This window comes from Salvelinus sp. IW2-2015, linkage group LG17, assembly GCF_002910315.2.
Source record: "Salvelinus sp. IW2-2015 linkage group LG17, ASM291031v2, whole genome shotgun sequence".
Taxonomy (NCBI): domain Eukaryota; kingdom Metazoa; phylum Chordata; class Actinopteri; order Salmoniformes; family Salmonidae; genus Salvelinus; species Salvelinus sp. IW2-2015.
Genome location: NC_036857.1, coordinates 23160818 through 23188474, shown reverse-complemented (window position 1 = coordinate 23188474; position 27657 = coordinate 23160818). Strand labels below are relative to the sequence as shown.

At 47.5% G+C, this 27657-nt stretch overlaps 1 protein-coding gene across 1 annotated transcript in view; it reads right to left on the bottom strand.

The window, feature by feature from the left end:
• Positions 1 to 6: 6 nt before the first annotated feature.
• The window catches only part of itga5 (integrin, alpha 5 (fibronectin receptor, alpha polypeptide)), a 75404-nt gene continuing 47753 nt past the window's right edge, over positions 7 to 27657 (bottom strand). Inside the window, 17 exon segments of the mRNA XM_024006270.2 lie at positions 7 to 1731; positions 2005 to 2127; positions 2318 to 2419; positions 3456 to 3569; positions 5795 to 5902; positions 7064 to 7181; positions 7183 to 7214; positions 11331 to 11436; positions 11591 to 11671; positions 11886 to 11965; positions 13722 to 13814; positions 14311 to 14461; positions 19764 to 19831; positions 22950 to 22995; positions 22997 to 23085; positions 23174 to 23331; positions 23760 to 23815. Of these exon segments, the coding sequence (XP_023862038.1) occupies positions 1648 to 1731; positions 2005 to 2127; positions 2318 to 2419; positions 3456 to 3569; positions 5795 to 5902; positions 7064 to 7181; positions 7183 to 7214; positions 11331 to 11436; positions 11591 to 11671; positions 11886 to 11965; positions 13722 to 13814; positions 14311 to 14461; positions 19764 to 19831; positions 22950 to 22995; positions 22997 to 23085; positions 23174 to 23331; positions 23760 to 23815 (1609 nt within the window). The 3' untranslated portion in view covers positions 7 to 1647.

Genomic DNA, 27657 nt, shown 5'->3' with positions numbered 1-27657 from the left:
ACACACACACACACACACACACACACACACACACACACACCTCATGCACAGACTATTTACATAAAAACATGACAAATAAATGAACCCCACATATTTTCAGTCCCTGGGTGAAGCTGCAGCATTGTGTTGGGAGTGCATTTGGTACTCATAGTCAGTTCTCTTTATCCATAAGGGCATCAAATAAAATAAAACAATCAACCGAAGTGAAGATGCACACTAAGCACACTAAGATCGAGGTCAAATGTGTAGGGACTGGACATTTGGCCATTTCCCTGACACTCACATGGAATGAGCCCTGACCTGCTAGCAACCCACTCAGAATGTACTGCAACTTCCCTGATCTCTGTTGGCAACATACGATAGGTATATATTGACTTTCAAGACATCATTACACACCAAGGCTGAGGATATACCTGGATGGCCTTTGCTTCAACCCAATTTCCATACTGCCTCTTGCAGCACAAGCAAAGTCTGGACAACCTCGCTTACAAGTCACCAGCCAGAGTTCTGGCAAAGCACCACACTGTTTCAAGCTGTTAGTGAGATCTATCTCACAGGCCCATGGTGGTGGATCCAGTCAAGTCCCAGACGACTTTGAGGCAATGCTTTCATTTGTCACAACGAACATGGATCAACACGACGTGATCAGTAAGAGTTCATGTCAAACTCAAAGGAAGATCAGTCAGTCAGTATCCTGTCTGTTTTTGGCATCTTGTTAGTCATCAGTAGATTTAGTTTGTGTGCAAAACAACTGAACCAAGCACTGCATGTCCACCACTCAGAAGGGGGCAGAAGCCATGTAGATAGGCTCCTCTGTTTTATCTAAACCTGACAAACATTACTGGAGCACTTGGGCTCCACTTACATCTTACATAAAACAATAACAGAAGAGACTGTAAAAAATCTTTGGTAGAAATGTTCATATATAAAAAGTCAAAGTGTAGAGTTTGGCGACATGAGACAGACACAATCATCTGTCTATGGGTAGAAGCCCTGATCATGCAGTTTTCAGGTCTTTGGTGGGGAAAGTATCAGCTGTGATTCTTTAATGCTACAAAAAGGAAGAGAGAGGTATTCACTCCCCTCAACACCAGAAGAAAGATGTGGCCATCCCGTTTGAAGCACTGAGCACAACGTTTGTACTTTTTAGCACCAAAACGAAGGCAGTTAAAAAGACAACCATTATTATCTTTCACACGGATCCAAGAGAAGTAAAAGCTATTTTAAAAGATGTGGAGGGAGAAACCAAGCGTCTTCCTCCATCCTGGGCTTATCAAGGGCTCCCATTCTTCATCTTCTGTAGTCACTAGTCTTGGACTTCAACTCAAATAGGATCAGTAAGTCTAAGGCCTGTTTGTCTGACTGTGACACTGAAGTTCATCTTGGTGATCGACCCCAACCTGACGACAACAAACAAAACAACACATATTAAATTAAAAACATTCATTTGGTTTGGAGTTCTTAGGGTTTTCGTCCTCTAGTGCAGTACAGTGGAGTTCCAGTGGTCTTTTCTCCTCCTCTTCCTCACTCTTCAACTGCAGTCTGATCCTCTCTGGACATTTAAATGAACCATGTTTCTCTGTTGCAATCATGTGGGTATCTAGGTTTCTTTGGTTCTTTTAGCTTGTTTTAATCCTTCTGTGGTGTTTAGGCCTCAGACGTAGCATGGGGCTTGAGTTGGGCCTTCTCCATAGCCGTGCCGTAGGGTAGCGACCTCTTGAAGAAGCCAAGCTGGGAGGGAGAAAGAAAAAAGACAGAAAAAGTTTGAACTGAATATAATATTTATAACATCATCTCAAATCTCATCTCAAAACCTGTCAATGAGGTTCTAGTCTCTCCAGCCAGACTTACATTTAGGCCTAGAGAAGGCTGAGCTAAGAGCAAGATGAGGTTTGGCCTGAGACTAATAAGTCTTAGTTATAAAGGCAAATACGGGACGTTCTTAAGAGATGGAAACCGCCCACTCTGCCTGATGTTAACATCAGCACCATCCTGACCACTCACTTTGTACAGGACGTAAATCACCAGTGCCAGCAGAAGAAGTCCAGCTAGTATGGCCAAGATGATGATCCACATTGGCACGGAGTACTGGCTGTCCGGCTTGTTCCACACCACCGGGGTCACCACCTGAGGAGGGGGCAGAGAATTAGTCATGACCACCACTTATACTATAATAGCCTCGATTCCAGGCTTCCTGCAGTTTCCCAACAGCGGAGTGATGTGCAAAACTTTGGCATACTGTATGGTAATGCATGACTAACAATACAGTAACACATAGAGGGGTTTGGTAACATGGGTGTATTGCACATAGACCTACCTTTTTAGATCCACTTGGTAGCTCCTTGGGTAAGATGGCATAGGGCATCTTGATCACACTGAATCTTGCCAGGCACTCAAGCACATACCCTTTGTATGCTCTCTGAGGATGGAAGCAAAACAACAGGAACTGGATCAGATTGGATATTCATTGTGATTCTGCAAATAATTAGTGTAGGAGTACTGGGAAATTGCAGCTTGTATATGTGTTAGCAAGGCTAGAGTGTGGACTGGTAATGGGTGCACTTTGTCTTGTATCCAGTAGGTGGCGGTCATGTGCTACAGAGAGATGCAACTCTATTATCAGACCGGCTGTCTCTCACAAAACCCCTCTGACATTCCAATCCTATGAGAAGCCACGACCACCAGCTAATGAATTTTCAATACACTCACACATAGGCTTTGTGTGTAAGGTCTCTCACAACTGCTTCTGTGGACAGATACCATCCAGCTCTAACTAAAACACTATAACACTACACACACACACACACACACACACACACACACACACACACACACACACACACACACACACACACACACACACACCACACACACCACACACACACACACACACACACACACACACACACACACACACACACACACACACACACACACGACTATTGACATTAGATTTTGAATTATACTCTCTGTTAGCTACCATTTTCCCTTCATTTGGGCCAACTATTTGAGACAGTACACACTGGCAGAGTTTAGCTCTGAGCTAGCATTAATACTGACATCTAGTCAATACAATCACATGTGTGAGTCTGACTGGTCATTCATCTTTCACAGTCTTGAATTTGAGGTTTTGAGTGTTGATTTTTTTCTTTGTAGATGCTTAAAGGAATCATTCTGCTTATACTCAGCCAAACCTTGACATGAGAAAATACACAGACAACAACGTGAACGGAGACAGTCCGGCTCATGCAATCAGTGCCAATGTCATCTGGTAGAAACATGCATCTACATGTGCAGTGAGTTTGAGGGGAGGCCAGTAGTTCTGCTGGTTGTTTTTAATCTCTGCATCTGAACCTGACCAAGATCCACTCTTCAATCGCCATATTAAAAAGGTATGTAGTGGAGCAATTGTATGCAGAGTGGTTGGTTTCATCTCCTGTCCATACGGTACGTACCTCGATGAAGGTCTCAGCCCAGATGCGTGAGCGCACTTTGAGGATGGCGCTGGTCCCCTTCTCCAGAAGACCAACCTCACACTGCAGCGTCCAGCATTCTACATTAGAGCAGGACTAGAGGGAGAGAGGGAGGGAGGAAGAGAGAGAGGGAGAAGGAGGGAGGAAGAGAGAGAGTGTGTTAAGACTTAACAAATTACATAAAATATGCCATCATTTGAGATATGCCATGCAAAAACTGCTGTCCTCAGCAAGGAATACCAAACGGCTACAAAACAAACTTAATTTGACATTCTGTCAGGCTTAACTTAACAGTAATTACTGTAAGTGCATGAATTAAAAACTGACGTGAAGGTCAGTAGACGGGGAGGAGGTGGGTGGGAAGAGCAGTAAGGGCAATGTTAACTCTGCAGGCCAAATAAATAGAACAAAGAGGTCAATGTTATGATCCAATGCAGGGCTGCTTCCAATTAGAAAGATTGAGTGAATGTCATGAGACTGTAAAAATCCAGCATGCAGTCGACACTCAACATTATTGCCCAACCACCAGCTCCCTTTTCACAAGACTGTTAGAATACACAATCTTAATTAAATCCTCATAATGGTAGCTGGGCGCTTTGCATTGTAAACCTCCACAAACTGACTTTTAATGCTGGTGTGTTAGACAGACCACCCCGGATTGGGCGGTTTTGGTGGGCTTCCTGCGGGAACGGATTAGTTTGCCTATTAAGCCAAGAGCCAAGGAGGGCAAACGAACGCAGGAGGAGAGGGTGTAGTACACAACCCAGTACCTACCCTACTGCCTGTAACCTCCCTCAGGGCCTTACAGTTAAGACAGGCTTAATAATGGCATTACAGTTACAGACAGACAGACAGACAGACAAACAGATATGCCCCCTGTCTAATTCCCCCTCCTGTCCTGGACCTCCCCGATGCCCCAGGATACTGAGGCCTAGTCCAACAAGTCAGACAATTGTTTCCAAAATATTACACTTGATTAAAACTGGAGGCTAACTGAGGCTGGGGGAGGATTGGGGAAGCTCTCTGAGGCTGGGGGAGGCTAACTGAGGCTGGGGGAGGATTGGGGAAGCTCTCTGAGGCTGGGGGAGGCTAAGGGATTCTGGTGGGCCTGGGGAAATGGTCCATTTGGATATGGTAGAGTGCCAGATCCTCCCTAGTGGGGTGGCCGAGGTCAGGGGCAGGAGCTGGGAGGGAAGCTTCTGTTCCCACAATGAGTAGAACAGCAGTGACTGGCTATATAATAGACCTGCCGTGTGTGTGTGTGTGTGTTGAAGTGTACAATGGCAGCTACTGTGTGACATGAATGTAAACAATAATTCAATGTACATTTTCCTAGATTGTTCTAATAGCCGTTTAGAGACCAAGCTCACAGTGCTACTTCATTTACATTTTTTCTAGGACAAGGCCAGTCATAGCGAGGGGTCTCTCTCATTTACCAGTCCCCTACTACAACCAGATTCAATCAAGGGCCTATACAACTGCATTATGCACAGCTCTGACCACTAACACACTTTCTCTTGAAATATATTTTTTAACAGATACGTCTGTCCTTAGTTCCAACTCAGCATAGAAACTGAAGTGCTAAGAGTGAAACAAAGAATGGCGGCCTTTATAGAAACGTGTCATCGGGCAGGCTTGATAAACGAGGGGCGGTTAAGAGCGACAGGCGGGGGGGACAAAGACCTCTTTCACCACTCTGGGTAGTGACAGACCAATGAGAGGGAGAACAGAGGGAGAGCTACCTGGTCCTGGTGCTGGTTGGATCAATAGGGCCAGTGTGTGCCAGGGGCAGTGGTACTCACACTAACAACACCACGGAGTGGAAAATTAGAGGGCGGCCTGTGAACTAACCAGCGCATCATGCCCCTGGTCCCACAGATCCCCCTATTTCCATGTCCCTACTGCCCCAGCTCCACCCCTCCCAGTCTCCCTGCAGCCCTTTAATGTTAATCACCACAGCGGGACCACCACCACCCCACGCCCTCTGACCCCTTCCTCTCAATTACATTATAACCTCATTAGTCAATCCCAGGAGGCTTTCCAAGAGCAGGGCCAGAGCCACTGTCCCAGATCAATACATGCCATGGCTTCAGGCAACTCAGAGGAGCAGAGAGGCAGAGGTTCAACCCTTCATCTCAGCTCTATTCCAAAGGAAAGTCCCTAGTCACTTCCATCCACTTGTCCTGTTTATTTGAACTATTTGACAACATGAAATACCACCAGAGGCAACAACAAGCTCTACTCATCACTCAAGAAGCCAGTTGCATTAATAGCACACTGTTCCAATAACTCTCGCCATCTGTCCTTGCTAAGGGCCTCACCAGGTTAGTGTGCTCAGCCAGCTGGTCTCTGTGGACGTCTCTCCTCTCGATGTGGTGATCCTGGCCGGGCACAAGTAGGGGAGGCTGCTCTGTGGACGACTGCTGGAGCTGAGGAGACCGAGGGAAAGAACATACACCACCCATTAGGACAGAGACCTCACCCATGACAGACGAGCAGACCACCCATTAGGTCAATACATTACAGACAGAAACCTCACACATGGGAGACGAGCACACCACCCTTTCTGTCAATATAGGGAGTGACGTTAGTGACCCATCATTATCCTTGTTATTAATCTAGTGAATGTGAGGTCTCATTCACATGGTTTCCCATAGAAACACACTGTAGTGCGCAAAGAAAATCAGATCACAGCTAAATGGGAAACCTCTTCTGCCTCATCTCAGCATCTGGCCATTTAGAAGTTTGAAACAGAAACAAGCGACTACCCAAGAGTCATCGGTTCCCATGAAAAACCTGAGGCTTAAACCCTGCAGAAGGGGTCCTAATGTTAGAAGTTGAGTGAGTGTATCAGTACAGAAGAGGTTCATCAAGCTGTGCTGAGCTGAGGGAAGTGCTGAGAGATCAAAGTGTTAGTGGGGATGGTGTCCTGGGTGGGGCTGGTTAGGGCTGGCTGGGCAGGGAGGGTGGAGGTGGGTGTAGAGACTGTTAATCACACACTGAATTAGAACCTGTGGGACATCTTCACAGTGCCCGTCTCTCTGAAGTGTTCTAGCCTCACAGATGTCTGTCAGCCTCATGTGACCCTGAGAAGGGAGTGGGAGTGCTGTGTTGTGTGTGTGTGTGTGGTGTGTGTGTGTGTGTGTGTGTGTGTGTGTGTGTGTGTGTGTGTGTGTGTGTGTGTGTGTGGTTGTTCCACTGGATATCATAAGGTGAATGCACCAATTTGTAATCGCTCTGGATAAGAGCGTCTGCTAAATGACTTAAATGTAAATGTAAATGTAAATGTGTGTGTGTTGTGTGTGTGTGTGTGTGTGTGTGTGTGTGTGTGTGTGTGTTGTGTGTGTGTGTGTGTGTGTGTCTGTGTGTGTTGTGTCTGTGTGGTGTTGTCTGTGTGTGTGTTGGGTGTCTGTGTCTGTGTCTGTGTCTGTGTCTGTGTCTGTGTCTGTGTCTGTGTTGACCGAGAGAGACATGAGTTCAAGACTTGCTGTACCCTTGCAAAAGTGTAAACAAACATACTTTTAACATAAACATTAATAATGTTTAAACCTGTCATACATCAAAAGACATTCCATGATTGAGTTGCTCACCTTGAGCTGCATGTAGTTGATGGAGTGGTTGGTGGTGCAGTTGAGGGGTCCCTCAGTAGATCCCAGAGGGTAGAGGGAGCCGTCCCTAACACTGAGAGGACAACTGAGCTGAAGCACTGTGGCTAATACCACTGGGGCCTTTGTTCACCAGCTGACAGACAGCGAAAGAACGAGGGAGAAAAGAGAGAAGTAATTAGAATATTACAACATATACCCCCCCAGCTAGTCTTTGCTAAAAATTTACCCGTTCTGGTTTTGACCCAGACTTCCAGGAAATGTCATCTAAACTTGAGCACTGTTTTTCTTTCTGCTATGTGTAGATGGTCCGGTGTGATGTCATCTAAACTTGAGCACTGTTTTCTTTTCTGCTATGTGAAAGGTGGTCGTGTGTGTCATCTAAACTTGAGCACTGTTTTTCTTTCTGCTATGTGAAAGATGGTCCGGTGTGATGTCATCTAAACTTGAGCACTTTTTTTCCTTCTGCTATGTGAAAGGTGGTCCGGTGTGATGTCATCTAAACTTGAGCCATGTTTTTCTTTCTGCTATGTGAAAGGTGGTCCGGTGTGATGTCATCTAAACTTGAGCACTGTTTTTCTTTCTGCTATGTGAAAGGGGGTCCGTGTTGTCATCTAAACTTGAGCACTGTTTTTCTTTCTGCTATGTGAAAGGTGGTCCGGTGTGATGTATTCTAAACTTGAGCACTGTTTTTCTTTCTGCCTATGTGAAGGTTCCGGTTTGAGTGTCTATCACGGGACTAGGTTTCCTTACAAATTGAGTTAGAACCTGTAATGATGTAAAGCTCAACAAATCCCTGTTGCTTCCTGGAAATGTTCTTTCTCTTCTCTTCCTCCTTTGATACTCTTCTCTGCAGCCCCAGAAGTTAGTGCTCTGGTCTGCTTCTACACAAAGGTTAGTGTCTGGTTTGGTCTGGTCTGCTCTACACAAAGGTTAGTGTCTGGTCTGGTCTGCTTCTACACAAAGGTTAGTGTCTGAGTCTGGTCTGTTCTACACAAAGGTAGTGTCTGGTCTGGCTCTTCACCCAAAGGTTATTGTCTGGTCTGGTCTGCTTACTCCAAAAGTGTTAGTGTCTGCTTCCCAAGGTTTGTCTGTCTGTCCTGACTACTACACAAAGGTTATCTCGTCTGTTGTCTGGTCTATCTGGTCTATTAATGGTTGTGTCCACAAGGTTCTTGTCTGGTTTGGTCTTGTGTCATGCTTCTCCACATAAGGTTATTGTCTGGTCTGGCTTCTCTTCTAATCAAAGGTTGTCGTCTGTTGTACTTTAAAGTTAGGTCTGGTCGGTCTGCTTTTACCACCAAAAGAAGCTTTCGGTCTTGGTCATTGTCCAATTGCTATCTCTAAACAACCAAAAGGTCTATGTCTGGATCTGGTCACTAGCTTCTCAGAGACAGGTTATTAGCTCTGTCATGTCCGTCTGGCTTCTCACAAAAGTTATTGTAACTGGTCTGGCTCTGGTCTCTGCTTCTACACAAAGTATTTTCTAGTCTGGCTCTGGTCGCTTCCTACCACAGGGTTTCCTGGTTGGCTGTACTGTCTATCTACACAAGGTTATCGGTCTGCTCGTCGCTTCTTACACAAAGGTTTATGTCTGGCTGGTCAGGCTTCTACCACAAGGTTATGTGTTGGTCTGGTCTGCTTCTACACAAAAGTTAGTTGTCTGGTCTGGTCTGCTTCTCACCAAAGGTTATTGTCTGGTCTTGGTCTCCTCTTCTACACAAAGTTACCTTGTACCGTTGATTGGCGTTCCGCTGTCATGTCGTGTCTTCTCACCAAAGGTTATTGTCTGTCTGGCTTGGTCTGCTTCTACACACAAGGTTATTGTCTGTTGGTTTGCTTCTACACTATGTTTCCACATTGTCTGTCTGGTCTGCTTCTACACAAAGGTTATTGTTCTGGTCTGGTCTGCTTCTACACAAAGGTATTGTCTGGTCTGGTCTGCTTCTACACAAAGGTTTTGTCTATTTCTGTCTGCTTCTCAAGGTTATTGTCTGGTGTGTCTGCTTTCAGTATTTCTGGTGTGTGCTGCTACACAAGGTATCATGGTTGGTGGTTCTGCCAGTATTTCTGTGTTGGCCTACAAGGTGTTTATTGTCCTGTGTCTGGTCGCTTCTACACAAAGGTTTTATTGGTCTGGTTCTGCTTCTACACAGGTTTATTGTCTGGTTTGGCTGTCTGCTTCTGACACAAAGGTTATTGTCTGGCTAGCGTCTGCCTACACAGAAGGTTTTTTTTATTGGTCTGGTTCTGGTCTGGCTTCTAGCACAAAGGTTATTGTCCTGTGTCCTGTGTACGCTTCGCTACATCAAAGGTTATTGCTTGGTCTGGTGCTGCCCCATTCTACAACCAAAAGGTTATTGTCTGATCTGGTCTGGACTCCTTTGAGCACACCAGTTGGTGTCTGTGTTGTGTTGTCTTGCTCACACACAAGGTTATCTTGTCCTGGTCTGGTCTGCTTCTAGCCAACAAGGTTTGGTCTGGTCTGTCTAGCTTCCTACACAAAGGGTATGTCTAGGTTGGTCTGTTTAAAGTCTGGTGCTGTTTCTGCTTCTACACATTCAATATTCTTGTCTGGTCTGCTTCTACACAAGGTTATTTGGTCCTGGTCTGGTTTGCTTTCAGCACAAAGGTTATTGTGTTCCTTCTGGTTCTGTCTGCTTCCTACCAAGGTTATGCTGTCTGGTCTGTCTGCTTCACACAAAGTGTATTGTCGTGGCTTTCTGGTCTGCTACACAAAGGTTGTCTGGTCTGGTCTGGTCTGCTTCTACACAAAGGTTAGTGTCTGGTCTGGTTGGCTGTTCTACACAAAAGGTTATTGTCTGGTCTGGTCTGCTTCTACACAAAGGTTATTGTCTGGTCTGGTCTGCTTTACACAAAGTATGCTTCGATCTTGGTCTGCTTCCTACACAAAGTTTTTGTGTCTGGTCTGCTTCTCACAAATGTTATTGTTGGTCTGTCTGCTTCTACACAAAGGTTATTTTCTGGTCTGGTCTGCTTCTCACAAAGGTTTAGTGTCTGTCGGTCTGGTTCTCTCTCCATTAGGTATTGTCTGGTCTGGTCTGCTTCTACACAAGGTTATTGTGTCTGGTCTGTTGTCGTGCGTTCTAGTCACAAAGGTTATTGCGGTCTGGTCGTGCTTCTACACAAAGTTATGTTTTGGTCGTTGGTCTGCTTCTCACACAAAGGTTATTGTCTGGTCGGTCTGCTCTACACAAAGGTTATTGTCTGGTCTGGTCTGCTTCTACACAAAAGGTTATTGTCTGTCTGGTCTGCTTCTAACACAAAGTTTGTTGTTGGTCTGGTCTGCTTCTACACACAAGGTTATGTTGTCTGGTCTGGTCTGCTTCTACCACAAGGTTATGTCTGTCTGCGTCTGGTTTCTTCTTCTCTTAAAGTCGTTGTTTCTACACAAGGTTATTGTCTGGTCGTCTGCTTCTACACAAAGGTTATTGTCTGGTCTGGTCTGCTTCTACACAAAGGTTACTGTCTGATCTGTCTTTCAAAGGTTTGTGTCTGGTCTGGTCTGCTTCTACACAAAGGTTATTGTCTGGTCTGGTCTGCTTCTACACAAAGGTTTTCTCTCTGTGCCTTCGACAGATCTGTTCCTCTACCAAAGGTTTTGTGGTCTGTTGGTCTCTCTACACAAAAGTTATTGTCTGTCTGGTCTGGTCTGCTTCTACAAAGGTTAAGTCTGTCTGGTCTGTCTGCTTCTACACAAAGATTGTTGTCTGTGCGTCTACACAGTTTTATATCTGCTAAGGTTATTGTCTGATCTGGTCTGCTTCTACACAAAGGTTGGTGTCGTCTGGTCTGGTCTCTTCTACACAAAGGTTATTGTTGTCTGGTCTGCTTCTACACAAAGGTATTGTCTTGTGTGGTCTGCTCTCCCAAAGTTAGTGTTGGTGGCTGTTCTACACAAAGGTTAGTGTCTGGTCTGGTCTGCTTCTACACAAAGGTTAGTGTCTGGTCTGGTCTGCTTCTACAAAAAAAGTTAGTGTCCGCAAAGTACTGCCTGCTGCTACAGACCTGCTTAAGGCCAGAGTCTGCTGTATAGAACTCTCTGCCACACTACATCCTGATGAGTCTGCCCAGCCAGCTAGCAGCTATCCTCCTGGAGGGCCTCTGGCTCCTTACATTGAAACACGTCCACTCACGGTTTGGCTGCATTCACCTTTGTCTATGCATTGAATGTCCCATTGGTTCTTCCCAACCTAAACTTAATCCTAACCCCAACCCTTTGACTCCTTACCTCATAGACGTGTTGGACTGCAGGCCCGATGTCCTGCTCCACCTGGGGGCTCTTGGACACCTTCCAGTTGGGGGGAGGGAAGAAGACCTTGTCTGGCCGGGAGACTCTTCAAAACAGAGGGAAAGAAAGCATGAGACTGTGTGGGGAGAAAAATAAAACAACTTTTAAGGAGTTCCAAAAGGTTTTTGCTCTGGTGGGGAAAATCTAACACAGAGATTCCTCCCACCCCTGGACTTCTCTCTGACTTCCTCTGGACTCACCCTTGTAAAATAACATCGGCCTGGACAACCACCTCCAACTTGTAGGGAACCACCTCGCTGTGGGAATTATTCTCATTTTTACTGTGGAGAGAAAGCGAGAGAGGAAGAGAGGGGGATGAATTAGAGAAAACACACCTCTGCAGCTATATGGTGATATTGGAGTACTGTGGTATTTTTGATGGTCTGTATCCTACAAGTTTAGCCTTCAATTATTTTGTCAGTGACACATAACACATGTCCAGTTATAGTCCCAGTTCAAACATATGCCTAGAGAGGTGATGTAACTGAGTCATACCTGCGGATCTGCAGTTCAAACTGAACCGTCTTGCGTGTATCCTTCAGTCGTGGCACAGTGAAGCGCAGACCTGCCCACAGCTGCAGATGAGGAGAAGCAATGTGATCAGGGACAAGGGGTTGATGCCAACATGACGTGAGGCAAGAGAGTTCCAAATGTCTAAGGGGGATGATGCAACCAACATATCTAAAGCTAACCTTGTAAGGGCATTAGGAAACATGTGCACTATTTTGATACTATTTTGACACATACAGTACAGCGACGGTGAGTATACTCTATGTTATACAATAATAACAGCATACCGGGGGCCAGAGTCCCCGAAAGGATAACAGTCCTGTACTCTCTTTCTCTCTCCTCCCAACTGTTCTGTTGTCTTCAGGGGTCAATCGGTCAGTCAGTCGGTACTCCCTGTCTGCCTGCCTGGCTGGCACATACACAGCTGTAATACACCTGGGCCTGCAGGTCCAGGCGGTCTGGGACTTCCTGTCTGCCTGCCTGGCTGGCACATACACAGCTGTAATACACCTGGGCCTGCAGGTCCAGACGGTCTGGGACTTCCTGTCTGCCTGCCTGGCTGGCACATACACAGCTGTAATACACCTGGGCCTGCAGGTCCAGGCAGTCTGGGACTTCCTGTCTGCCTGCCTGGCTGGCACATACACAGCTGTAATACACCTGGGCCTGCAGGTCCAGGCNCTGGGCCTGCAGGTCCAGGCAGTCTGGGACTTCCTGTCTGCCTGCCTGGCTGGCACATACACAGCTGTAATACACCTGGGCCTGCAGGTCCAGGCAGTCTGGGACTTCCTGTCTGCATGCCTGGCTGGCACATACACAGCTGTAATACACCTGGGCCTGCAGGTCCAGACAGTCTGGGACTTCCTGCTTACAGTATTCTGTTTTGCTGCCCTTTAATTCAACTGTAATTTCATGCCCCTTTTGTTTTCCAGCGAGTTGAGAGCTTTTACTGTTTAACTGTGTAGTGTGAGTGTGTATCGAACTGCAAATGTACACTGTAAAAAACTATTAAAATACTGCTCATAAACATTCTATGCCATTGTGAATTATAACTAACGCACTACAGAGACAAACTGGGCAAAGTACAGTATCCTCAGCGCATTGGGTACTACAATGGCAGTATCTATACTATATGTTTGTTGCATACTAAAGTTTTTCAATTTTAGTTTACACTTTGAATACAACCATTCTATCAGAAAACCTTCTTAACCTCTCCAACAATGTCCACTTTACAGTCTTCCTCTGCAGTCAGACACATTAGGAGGGAACCTCTGCTCAGAGCAGAGAAGTAGACCAGCTTCTTGCTACTCGGACAGGAACTTCCTCTCTGGACACTGCTGTGACATGAAAGGAGAGCCTTTCCTGTCCAGTTCAGTTCTCTACCACTCAACCCCTGGACGACACACAGTCCCTTCCTTCACACACTAGGAAACATTGATGTTGTGCTAGCTCCAATTACTTTTCTACCACTAAACAGATCTCAGAGGGCTAGACTAGCTATTCCACCAGTGAAGAGTATTGCTTACGAGTAGGGCCAGGACCATGTGACCTAACCAGGAAAGACTGCTCACTCCATTCATAACCAATGCCCTTCAGAAAGTTCTTGAGTAGAACCAGGCCCAAAGTTTATTTTTTATATCATGTGACCTCATTCTCATTTTGATGAAGACCAAGATGGCCGAAACAAAAATCAATGATTTTTCACGCCAAGAGCCAGAGCTGCTCCTGTTTTCCACCCATGTGACCTAACCAGGAAATACTCCTGGCCCTACTCATGACCAATCTTCAGAAGGGCAAGCAGAACATGAATCCTTGACTTACGCTGGTGCCAGACTTCATAGGGTTGCCCAGGTCACAGCTGAGGTAGCGGGTCTGGTTCTCTGTCTCGTAGCTACAGGTTAGCTGGGTCAGGCTCTGGGAGAGAGAGAAGAGAAGAGAAGAGAAGAGAAGAGAAGAGAAGAGAAGAGAAGAGAAGAGAAGAGAAGAGAAGAGAAGAGAAGAGAAGCGAAAGAGAGAGAGAGAGAGAGAGAGAGAGAGAGAGAGAGAGAGAGAGAGAGAGAGAAGAGAAACGGAGAGGACCAAGAGAGACCAAGAGAGACCAAGAGAGACCAAGAGAGACCAAGAGAGACAGAGAGCGAGGAGAAAGAGTGCTGGTTTAGAACCATATACATTCATATGTGTTTGTCATTGGTTAGAACACAACAAAGAAGAATCATAGATACAGATCTACAGATCAAACACCAAGAACAAACATTTGGTTCCATTTGGCGTTTTCATAACTTCCATAACAGTCCTGTTCCTTATAGATCTCTCATCACAAGTCTTATGAGCCAATAGACTGGGACCCTTACATTACCTCACATCTAATAGTAGTGTTGGGTTCAGGTGAATGTTTAGTAGTTCCTCTCACCTCGTTATTGCGGGCTATACCGCTGTAGTCCGCTTCAGGAGGCAGCACCACGTACAGCTCAGCCTCGTAGGCCCCTCCTTCACCCTCGTTCCGAGCGTTGAAAGTCAAGGTCAGTGAGTTGTCGTCACCTAGGTACACTTCCTTCCGGTCCCTGAGGGCCCAAAAAAAACAGAAATTGATTACTAATCGGGTCAGACGTCAGATCAAGAGGTGTTGGGTCTCCGAGTGTAAATAAGCCCCGGAAGAGATGGGAGAGGGTGACATTATACTAGAGACAACTGTGAAGGCTGTGTGCACAGTGCATACAGTATAAAGCAGTGTCTGGTCACTAACATACTTGCATGTTCTGTTGCTATAGCCTGATATCCGTGCTTCATCTCTCTCGAAATGGGACACAGCCCAAAACACATCACTTAGATTCATCTCAGGAAATTCCCTCTCCCCTCCCCTTCCCCTGCATCCCCCTCACACACAACTTTTCAAATGTAGCAACAAAGTCATACATGCGTTAGAGCACAGAATAGGAATGTAAAACACCTCCCCCTTCCACTCCCTCCCTTTCTCTCTCCCCACATTTCTTCCTCCATTTCTCGCTCTCTTTCTGAACACAATGAGAGAGGAATTCCACACGAGGGCCACACAGACGCTTCTAATTAGAGCTGAACTCATAAAACCAGGCAGAGAGAGAAAGCAACATGGACCATATTTCAAACACTGATCTTCTATTGGCCAACCAGCCAGCCAGCCTAGTCAGACTCCAACAGCCATCACGCTCTTTAAAGAAAACAAAAGGGATACATTGTAAGAACCCACAAAAACCTAAAACCTCTCCTAAGGGGCATTGGTGGTACAGGTTGTGTGCTTTGGCAGGAAAACAGTATAAATATTTTGATGGATACAATGCTGGGAATTTCATAATTGACCCCTTGCCCCAAGCTACTATTAAACAAAGCATTTAAATAAATGCAGCACTATCATCTGACTGCCAGAGGCAAGTAGTTCATGCATTATGATTTTCCTCAACTGAAATCCCTTATTTGGTCCCGCTTGAATGCCCTTACAGACAAATGTACAAACACCTTCCTAATATTAAGTTGCGCACCCTCCCTTCCATTTTGCCCTCCGAACAGCCTCAATTCATCGGGGCATGGACTCTACAAGGTGTCGAAAGCATTCCACAGGGATGCTGGCCCATGTTGACTCCAATGCTTGACACAGTTTTGTCAAGTTGTCCGGATGTCCTTTGGGTGGTGGACCATTCTTGATACACACGGGAAACTGTTGAGCATGAAAAACCCAGCAGAGTACCATACCTTGTTCAAAGGCACTTAAAAATGTTACCTTGCCCATTCACCCTCTGAATGGCACACATACACAATCCATGTCTCAATTATCTCAAGTCTTAAAAATCCTTCATTAACCCGTCTCCTCCCCTTCATCTACACTGATTGAAGTGGGTTTAATAAGTTACATCAATAAGGGATCATAGCTTTCACCTGGATTCACCTGGTCAGTCTATGTCAGGGAAAGAGCAGGTATTCATAATGTTTTGTACACTCAGGGTATGTAATAGACGACTTTTACAATAGAGAAATGGAATTAGCGCGCAAACAAATATGAACATGAGAGGGCAGAAAGAGAGCAAGGGGGCATGTTATTTTGGAGAAAAATGCCCACAGATTTCTCAAATCAAAGTATGGAGATGCTGTGAATACAACTTCAACAGACGCTGATAGAAGGAGGCTAGAACTGGTTGGAGCACACACACACACACACACACACACACACACACACACACACACACACACACACACACACACACACACACAACTCCCTGTTCATATGTTCAAAACAAATCCCTTTCATCTCTCATGTCTCTTTCCCCCAGCTGCCTGACAACCAGTCCTTGCACCTAGACCAGCGCTTCTTCCTGTTTCCAAAGCAGAGTAGTATCTTCGGCGAGTGAAGCATTGTGGGTGTAATAACAGACTGGTCTGCTCTGCAAGCTAAACTAAACAAACGGGTGGAGCACGACACAGCTTTATTTATCCATCAGATCAGAACAACAACAAGGCCGACTCATCTGTATAGTTGGGTGAATAGTTCAACCGTTCATCATACATAGTAGATATATTGTCACGTTCCTGACCTGTTTTCTGTTAGTTTTGTATGTGTTAGTGGTCAGGACGTGAGTTTGGGTGGGCAGTCTATGTTTTCTGTTTCTATGTTGGTTAATGGGTACCTAATATGGTTCTCAATTAGAGGCAGGTGGTTTTCATCTCCTCTGATTGAGAATCATATTAAGGTAGGTAGTTTCACAGTGTTTGTTTGTGGGTGGTTGTCTCCTGTGTCTGTGTCTATGTTGCACCATACGGGACTGTTTCGTTCGTTCTGCGTTACATGTAAGTCCTTACGTTCAGGTTTGTCTACTCCGTTTGTTGTTTTGTTTAGTTTTAAGTGAAGTTCGTGTTGTCGTCTTTACTTTAATAAATATCATGTCAAATCACAAGTCTGCATTTTGGTTCAATCCCTGCTCCTCCTCTTCGTATGAAGTGGAAGAGGAACGCCGTTACTGAACCACCCACCAATCCAGAACCAAGCAGCGTGAGTTCGAGCAGTGGACATGGGAGGATGTATTAAATGGAAAAGGTTGCTACACATGGGAGGAGATCCGAGCTGGAAGAGATCGCCTCCCATGGGAACAGCTGGAGGCGATTAGGAGAGCGGAGGCAACCGGAGAGAGGAACCGCAATTATGAAGGTACCCGGCTAGCAAGGAAGCCCGAGAAGAAACCCCAAAAATTTATTGGGGGGGGGCTAAGAGGTAGTGGGCCAAGGGCAGGTAGGAGACCTGCGCCCACTTCCCAGGCTTACCGTGGAGAGCGGGAGTACGGGCAGACACCGTGTTACGCAGTAGAGCGCACGGTGTCTCCTGTACGTGTGCATAGCCCGGTGCGGGTTATTCCACCTCCCTGCACTGGTAGGGCTAGATTGGGCATTGAGCCAGGTGTCATGAGGCCGGCTCAACGCGTCTGGTCTCCAGTGCGTCTTCTCGGGCCGGCATTCATGGCACCAGCCTTACGTATGGTGTCCCCGGTTCGCCTACATAGCCCGGTGCGGGTTATTCCACCTCCCCGCACTGGTCGGGCGACGGGGAGCATTCAACCAGGTAAGGTTGGACAGGCTCAGTGCTCAAGGGAGCCAGTACGCCTGCACGGTCCGGTATTTCCGGCGCTACCTCCCCGCCCCAGCCCAGTACCACCAGTGCCTACACCACGCACCAGGCTTCCAGTGCGTTTTCAGAGCCCTGTTCCTCCTCCACGCACTTTTCCTATGGTGCGTGTATCCAGTTCGGTGCCTCCAGTTCCGGCAACACGCACTAAGCCTCCCGTGCGTCTCCAGAGCCCTGTACGCACTGTTCCTTCTCCCCGTACTCTTCCTGATGTGCGTGCCCTCAGCCCGGTGCCACCAGTGCCGGTACCACGCACCAGGCCTATAGTGCGCTTCGAGAGGTCAGTGTGCCCTGTCCCTGCTCCACGACTCTTCCCTATGGTGCCGTGTATCCAGCCCCAGTGCCTCCAGTTTCCGGCACCACGCACTAAGCCACCTGTGCGGTTCCAAGAGTCCTGTACACAGCTGGTTCCTTCTCCCCCGCACTCGGCCCTGAGGTGCGTGCCCTTAGCCCGGTACCACCAGGCCGGTTAACCCACGCGACCGAGCCTATGTGCGCTTTGAAGAGGTTTCAGATGGGCCCTGTCCTGCTCTCCGCACTACGCCTGAAAGTGCCGTTGTCTTAGCCCGTTGGCCTCCAGGTTCCGGCACCACGCAGCCAGGTCGTACAGTTGCCATCTTAGCATGGGTCAGGCCCATCACCATCCGTCTCCCAGCGCCATCTGAGCCATCGTCTCCCAGCCCATCTGAGCATCCGTTCCCCAGGCCTTGAGCCATCCGTCCAGCGCCAATCGACCATCCGTCTCCCAGCGCCATCTGAGCCATCCGTCTCCCCAGCGCCATCTGAGCCATCCGTCTGCCCAAGTGCCGTCTGAGGCCATCCGTCTGTCCGAGCCATTAGAGAGCCGCCCGTCTATTCCGAGCCGGGTCACAGCCGTTCGTCAGTTTCAGGAGCCGCTAGAGCCGTTCTTCAGTCAGGATCTGCCAGAGCCGCGCCAACCAGACAGGATCTGCCAGAGCCGCCAACAAGACAGGATCTGCCAGAGCCGCCAACCAGACAGGATCTGCCAGATGCCGCCAACCAGACAGGATCTGCCAGAGCCGCCAACCAGACAGGATCTGCCAGAGCCGCCAACCAGACAGGATCTGCCAGAGCCCGCCAGTGAGCCATGAGCGTCCAGAGCCGTTAGTGAGCCATGAGCAGCCAGAGCCGTCCAGCCTGCCATGAGCGGTCCAGAGCCGTCAGCCTGCCATGAGCGTCCAGAGCCGTCAGCCTGCCATGAGCGTCCAGAGCCGTCAGCCTGCCATGAGCGTCCAGAGCCGTCAGCCTGCCATGAGCGTCCAGAGCCGTCAGCTCTGCCCATGAGCGTCCGGAGCCGTCATTCATCCAGAACTGCCTCTCAGTCCAGAGCTGTCTCTCTGTCCGGACTGCCCTTCAGTCCGGAGTTGCCCCTCTATCCTGAGCTACCTCTCTATCCTGAGCTACCTCTCTATCCTGAGCTATCCCTTGTCCTGAGCTACCTCTCTGTCCTGAGCTACCTTGTCCCGGAGCTGTCTTTATCTTGGTGTTGCCCCTTAAATTAAGGTGGGGGAAATAAGAGGGTGGTCATTCTAAGGGGAGACGTAAGCTGGGATTGACTATGGTGGGGTGGGGACTTCGCCAGAGCCTGAGCCACCACCGTGGTCAGATGCCCACCCAGACCCTCCCTAGACTTTTTGGTGGTGCGTTCGGAGTACGCACCTTTTCTAAGGGGTTATGTCACGTTCCTGACCTGTTTTCTGTTAGTTTTGTATGTGTTTAGTTGGTCAGGAACGTGAGTTGGGGTGGGCAGTCTATGTTTTCTGTTTCTATGTTGGTTAATGGGTACCTAATATGGTTCTCAATTAGAGGCAGGTGGTTTTCATCTCCTCTGATTTGAGAATCATATTAAGGTAGGTAGTTTCACCAGTGTTTGTTTTGTGGGTGGTTGTCTCTGTGTCTGTCTATGTTGACAATACGGGACTGTTTCGTTTCGTTCGTTCGTTTTATGTAGTCATTTTCCTGTTTGTTTCGTTTGCGTTACATGTAAGTTCCTTACGTTCAGGTTTGTTCTCTCGTTTGTTTGTTTTTGTTTAGTTTTAAGTGGGAAGTTCGTGTTGTCGTCTTTACTTTAATAAATATCATGTCAAATCACAAGTCTGCATTTTGGTTCGATCCCTGCTCCTCCTCTTCGTATGAAGAGGAACGCCGTTACATATATTCTCCTGATCTAGTGGCTTTCATGGGTGTTTGGAATAACTCACCCGTGCACCGCCAGCTTTAAGTCAGGAACACAAATGTTGTCTTCTCCACAGTCCAGCAGAATCTGGGCCTAGAGCAGGAAAGAGGAGGAGAGGAATAAGTTAAAGAGTGACAGAGCGTACACAGGATCCACAGTTCCCATTAAAATGAGGCCTACACTTCTTTCAGTTAGACTTAACATACAGAATTAGACACTTTGCTTTGGTGGTAAACATACAATAGAGTAACTGCAGCGGGATAGGACATGTCGTGCAGACCAGAATGACTAATACATTCCAGCCCCCACCACCCACCACCCCCTGAGTAAAGTGTCATCACTACACACCAAACACCTGTAATAATAACCTGTTAAACGCTCTTATCTTCTGGGGGAGGTTAGCGACTATGACCGTGTGTGATGACACAAACAACCCTAATTCAGCGCCATGTCTGACTTCACGTCCCTTTAGAGTGAAATGGGTCGATAAGAAGGCAGGAGAAGCTGTCTGACTGTGTGTAGGATGACAAAACCACCTCCATCATAGAGTGTCCGACTTCCCTTCAGGAGAGGGGACGGATGGGCCAGGAGGCAGGAGCAGCGCCACACACAGCCCAGAGACAGGAGGACACGAAGGAGAAGTGGTACGCCAGGAGGGCCTCTCTGGGGAGGCCAGCAGCTCTCTGTCCACACATCCACCAGCGCCGCACACTGACGTCCACACCACAGCGCACTGCAGCGGACCACAAGCTAGCCACACGCGACGCCACCCAGCGCTCTGCATGCAGGACCATACATGAACCAGAGGGAGGGAGGGGCTGAAGCTGGCACAGAGACATGGGGGAGGAGGGGGTAATCTAGAGGGCTAGAGGCTATGGTGGAAATACTAGAAAGACATGAGCTAAGCAGTAAAGGGTGACCAGTAACCACTGAACGTGTTTGTGTAGCAGGGAAAAGCCCAGGCTTGACGTAGGTAATAGTTTCCCCGTGCGATTCCATCACAGTGTGATGATCATGATGACTTAGATGACGACGAAGATAATAAATAGAAGTAGATTAGAAAGAGAGCGCAGTGCCTCCCCTGTCATTACACAGCCAGGCGTTCTAATTTAAGACACCGGGGTAACCATAGTAACCACCAGCTCACTTACTCTGCCCCTTCAGCGTGTGCTGGCCCATATACAGACTCAGTCAATCAGGGTAAAAGCTATTTAGAGTCCTATCCTGGCTGCCGTTAAACAACAACTAGCAGAGGGAAGCCAGATGAATAGCGTGTAGTCCGTGTATTGAGGGTACCGTGTGTAGTATACAGTTTCACTCAATAACTGTGTCAAAATCAGCGAAAATAAATCACGGCCCCTGTGTGTCGAATGTATCAGGCATTCACCCATGGGAGCTTCCAGCTTCACTCTCAGAGTTGCGTTTTGTGGATCCATTTTTATTATGTTCCCATTGCTCTGGCTTCACGGCAACATGTGGAGCACATTATAGAGAAACGATTAAACTATGCAGAGAGGCTTCGGTGATCTCTAACTCTCACTCAGCAACCAGAGGGTGTGAGAACTGGGGTGAGCCAGCATGTATATGTAACTGCCAAAATAATGGAAACACTTGAGTAAATGCGAGACACAAAGTATATTGAAAGTAGGTGCTTCCACACAGGTGTGGTTCCTGAGTTAATTAAGCAATTAACATCCAATCATGCTTAGGGTGACATATAAAAATGCTGGGCAGGGCATTATTTTGGCTACCATGGCTATGCCCCCATATGATGACAACGCCCCCATCCACAGGGCATGAGTGGTCACTGAATGGTTTGATGATCATAAAAACGATGTAAACCATACGCCATGGCCGTCTCAGTCACTAGATCTCAACCCAATTTAACACATATTGGTGATTCTGGAGTGGCGCCTGAAATGGCGTTTCCACCACCATCAACAAAACACCAGATGATGGAATTTCTTGTGGAAGAATGGTGTCGCATCCCTCCAATAGAGTTCCAGACACTTGTAGAAACTCTGACAAGATGCCTTGAAGCTGTTCTGGCTTGTGGTGTCCCAACGTCCTATTAAGACACTTTATGTTGGTGTTTCCTTTATTTTGGTAGTTACATGTATGTAGCCTATGCTGCAACAGCCAGCCCAGTACAAACGATGCCATACGGAGGAATCCATAATAAGGTATCATGTATCTGATTAAATCCAGGCTGTAGTGAGTAGACATCCCCTACATTCACACTGGGTATCAATGATTAATGAAATATGTTATCTGAAGTTCAGTTTCGGTACTACAACAACATAGCTTTATCAGGGTTCAGTATTTAGCTCTTGGTTGTAGTGTAAGTACAATACACCACATCTGATGAATCCCCAGCAGCTTTGATATGACAAGGGAACACCAATGACAAAGTTCAGTACTGCCCTGCTCCGAGAGAGAAGAGAGAAATACTGAAAGATGTAGGGGGGGGGGGGGCTGAACTGCAACCTCGGCCAGGGCCTTTCCCAAAACACTCCAATCCAATCCAGTGGTTATTGTTGAGCTCACATAGGGTGCAGCACGCCACAGCTGAAGGCAGGCAGCCCACACGCTGAGTCCTGCTCACGTCTCTCTCTCCCTGCCAGGATAAAACTGGCAAATCTACACCAGATGGCATATGCCGTGCCGTGAGCAAAGGGCACCAGCGGCCCCACCCAGAAATATGCATTAACCCTGTGTGTCGGGGTCTTACTGTGCACCCCTCGGTCGGAACACGACTCCTATGATCCGTTACACAGCCCAGACAGGCTGAAAGCAGCTATTCCTGGAGGGGCAGTCAAACACTCTCCAACTCCATCTCGACTGTACCATACACACGCCTCACATTTCTCTTGTTGAAAACTGCTTTACAGACCCTCTGGACCCCTTCCCAGCAGAGCGGTTTGGAAATCAACTAGGAGAGCAGCCTTGGTCTTTCTGAGGGTATGTGTGGGGGAGAGGGAAGGAAGGGGGAGGTCTGGTCAAGGTGAAAACATTACCATCAGCTCTGAGGTGAGTGAATGGATTTCCAGCACGTCTTTCACTACGTCTTGTTCATTAAAACGTGTGCAGTGCTCCACTCAGTAGATATACGGGGCCTGTTAACGTCGAGTCGTTCTTAGGGTTAGGGTTAGGAGTGCAAGTGTGGGGGGGGGGGGGCAGAGTCAGACGAGGGGGGGGTGTATTGAAGTACCTTCTGCTCGATGAGCTCGGTGGACTGGTAGTTGAGGATGGTCTGAGGCGTGGGAGTCGAACGCTGCCTGAGGATCCAGACTGAAGTTGAGGGAGATGTAGATGGGGGAGAGCTTATCTCTGAACTCCTTATCATCCTGGAGTCAGATAGAGAGAGACAGTGTTCATTAGAAAGAGTGTGCGTGCATGCGTGTTTGTGGGTGTGTGTGTGTGTCTGAGACTTACCCTCAGATAGATCTTGGTGTCGTGACACACGCGCTCTCTGTTCCGCACCCTCACACTCCTCGTGAGCACTGTCTGCTGGGAGTCTACAAACAGAGCCCTCTTCACCCCTCCCTTCTGCTTGTGTTTCAGACGGTCCAACTGCACCTCTACCTGGAAGTCTGGAACACACACACACAGGACACAACCATGAATGTGCCATTGTTTTACACACCATCAATCAGACATTAAAACACACTTGCACACTCTCAAGCAAATAGAGAATCCAGACTATGTAGTTAGTTTACAAATAGCAGGTACAAATAGCAGAGTAACCATATGCATAGAGGGGTAATTAGTGGAATAATTGCTGAGGTTGCGTAAGAGGAGCCTTGTGCTTTGATTGGAACTCATTAAAAGTGGATCAGGGAAGATATGGGGATTCTGGAACCCTGACTCTGCTCTTAATCTCTTTGTCACGATACAATACAGAGCAACAACAAAGTCATTCAACATACATGCAATAACTTGTTATATAAATTGATATTCGTGTGCAATTGAAAGTATGGTATTGTACGTCATCTGGACCAGATGTGGACAGTTGGCTCACCTAGGTTGTCTGGGAGGTACTTCCCATTGGCCGAGAGGCAGAAACTCAGGTTGACACTGTTTAGAACAGAGGAGAACATAACGAAGACATGATGATGAGGGAAGCATATGCATTCATGGCAAAAAGTCAACACACACGCACAGACACCACACTCATTCCCTCTCTTCCTCTTCTCTTTGGCTAAACTCTAACTCTTCAGTTTTCTTACATTACAAGACAAGCAGCATAATGGGTATCACTGTATAATATGGAGCAATGGGTAATGTTGGGAAAGGCATCTGCCTGCTATAGCCAGCCAAGCTAATAACATGGTGTCTCCCCCCCAGCCCAAGCCCCATCCACAGAGTTTAAGAGGATGAAATTGAGCGTCATCTCATGTAGCCCCACAGGCAGGACAGTCAATCAGTGTCTGTATTTATACGGGCCGGGGGCTCTTGCTCTCTCCCATGACATGAGCCACAGCTTCCAAGAGTCAGCAACCCAAACCCCAAGCCCTACGACCAAACTCACACTGACGGGAAAAGAAAGAGCGAAGGAGAGAGGGAGCGAGGGAAAGGGATCAAGGGAACAAAAGAAAAAGAGAGAGCGAAACCGACAGTATAGACAGAACAAAGGAAAGAACACATTTGAAAGAGAATGAAAGAGACAGAGAGGATGTCTATATCTAGGATATATATCCATTATACCCTGACTCTGCTCTTAATCTCGATTTCCGGCGCCGATAGAGATGGCAGCCTCGCTTCGCGTTCCTTGGAAAATATGCAGTATTTTGTTTTTTTACGTGTTATTTCTTACATCGGTACCCCGGGTAATCTTAGGTTTCATTACATACAGTCGGGAGGAACTACTGAATATACGATTAACGTCAACTCACCATCGTTCCTACCAGGAATATGACTTTCCCGAAACGGATCCAGTGTATTGCCTTCGCTAATCTAAAACAAAACACCCTAAATTCTATCAGCATATCGATTGTGCTACCAGGGCTGGAAAACACTGGACCATTGCTACACTAATTTCCGCGACGCTTCAAGGCCCTCCCCGCCCCCTTTCGGAAAGCTGACACGACTCCATTTTGTTGATTCCTGCTACAAACAGAAACTCAAACAACAAGCTCCCGCGCTCAGGTCTGTTCAACGCTGGTCCGACCAATCTGAATCCACGCTTCAAGACTGCTTCGATCACGCGGATTGGAATATGTTCCGCATCGCGTCCAACAACAATATTGACGAATATGCTGATTCGGTGAGCGAGTTCATTAGGAAGTGCATTGACGATGTCGTACCACAGCAACGATAAAAACATTCCCAACCAGAAACCGTGGATTGACGGCAGCATTCGCGTGAAACTGAAAGCGCGAACCACTGCTTTTAACCAGGGCAAGGTGACCGGAAGCATGACCGAATACAAACAGTGTAGCTATTCTCTCCGCAAGGCAATCAAACAGGCTAAGTCTCAGTACAGAGACAAAATCGAGTCGAAATTCAACAGCTCAGACACAAGAGGTATGTGGCAGGGTCTACAGTCAATCACGGATTACAAAAAGAAAACCAGCCCCGTCGAGGACAGGATGTCTTGCTCCCAGACAGGCTAAACAACTTTTTTGCCGCTTTGAGGACAACACAGTGCCACTGACACGGCCCTACCAAAACCTGCGGGCTCTCCTTCACTGCAGCCGAGGTGAGTAAAACATTTAAACGTGTTAACCTCGCAAGGCTGCAGGCCCAGACGGCATTCCCAGCCGCGTCCTCAGAGCATGCGCAGACCAGCTGGCTGTGTGTTTACGGACATATTCAATCAATCTTATCCCAGTCTGCTGTTCCCACATGCTTCAAGAGGCCACCATTGTTCCTGTTCCCAAGAAAGCTAAGGTAACTGAGCTAAACGACTATCGCCCGTAGCACTCACTTCCGTCATCATGAAGTGCTTTGAGAGACTAGTCAAGGACCATATCACCTCCACCCTACCGACACCCTAGACCACTCCAATTTGCTTACCGACCCAATAGGTCACAGACGACGCAATCGCAACCACACTGCACACTGCCTAACCCTCTGGACAAGAGGAATCCCATGTGAGAATGCTGTTCATCGATTACAGCTCAGCATTTAACACATAGTACCCTCCAAACTCGTCATCAAGCTCGAGACCCTGGGTCTCGACCCCGCCCGTGCAACTGGGTCCTGGACTTCCTGACGGGCGCCCAGGTGGTGAGGGTAGGTAACAACATCTCCACCCGCTGATCCTCAACACTGGGGCCCCACAAGGGTGCGTTCTGAGCCCTCTCCTGTACTCCCTGTTCACCCACGACTGCGTGGCCATGCACGCCTCCAACTCGATCATCAAGTTTGCGGATGACACTCAAGTGGTAGGCTTGATCACCAACAACGACGAGACGGCCTACAGGGAGGAGGTGAGGGCCCTCGGAGTGTGGTGTCAGGAAAATAACCTCATACTCAACGTCAACAAAACAAAGGAGATGATTGTGGACTTCAGGAAACAGAAGAGGGAGCACCCCCCTATCCACATCGACGGGTCAGTAGTGGAGAGGTGGAAAGTTTTAAGTTCCTCGGTGTACACATCACGGACAAACTGAATTGGTCCACCCACACAGACAGCGTTGTGAAGAAGGCGCAGCAGCGCCTCTTCAACCTCAGGAGGCTGAAGAAATTCGGCTTGTCACCAAAAGCACTCACAAACTTCTACGATGCACAATCGAGAGCATCCTGTCGGGCTGTATCACCGCCTGGTACGGCAACTGCTCCGCCCACAACCGTAAGGCTCTCCAGAGGGTAGTGAGGTCTGCAGAACGCATCACCAGGGGCAACTACCTGCCCTCCAGGACACCTACACCACCCGATTGTCACAGGAAGGCCATAAAGATCATCAAGGACAACAACCACCCAAGCACTGCCTGTTCACCCGCTATCATCCAGAAGGCGAGGTCAGTACAGGTGCATCAAAGCAGGGACCGAGAGACTGAAAAACAGCTTCTATCTCAAGGCCATCAGACTGTTAAACAGCCACCACTAACATTTAGCGCCCGCTGCCAACATACTGACTCAACTCCAGCCACTTTAAAAATGGGAATTGATGGAAATTATGTAAAAATGTACCACTAGCCACTTAATCAATCGCCACTTAATACAATGTTTACATACCCTACATTACCCTCTCATATGTATATACTTGTACTCTATATCATCTACTGCATCTTGCCATCTTTATGCAATACATGTACCACTAGCCACTTTAAACTATGCCACTTTATGTTTACATACCCTACAGTACTCATCTCATATGTATATACCGTACTCTATACCATCTACTGCATCTGCCATGCCGTTCTGTACCACCACTCATCCATATATCTTTATGTACATATTCTTTATCCCTTCACACTTGTGTGTGTGTGTGTAAGGTAGTAGCGTGGAATTGTTAGGTTAGATTACTGTTGGTTATTACTGCATTGTCGGAACTAGAAGCACAGCATTTCGCTACACTCGCATTAACATCTGCTAACCATGTGTATGTGACTAATAAAATTTGATTTGATTTGATTTGATTTGATTTATATGTTGTGCTCCTGTGTCTCTAGGTTTTTTAGTGTCTGAGTGTGTGCATGCGCACGAGTCTCCACATCCTGATGTTTCCCAGCTGTGTTCCACCACCAAACAATATCTCATTCAAAGCCACTGCCAAACCTCCTGACCCCTCACTCGCCCTTCTTCCCTCCACCCCCACCTACATCCCTCCCCATCACCAGGCAACGACGCGTAATCAAGATGTGTATACAACAGTTTCCTTTATGGATCTGGGGACTAGAGAGGGGGGGGGGGGGGGGCAGCAGCAGCACCACAGCAGTGTCAAGCATGTTGAGCAGCACAGCCAGGGATTA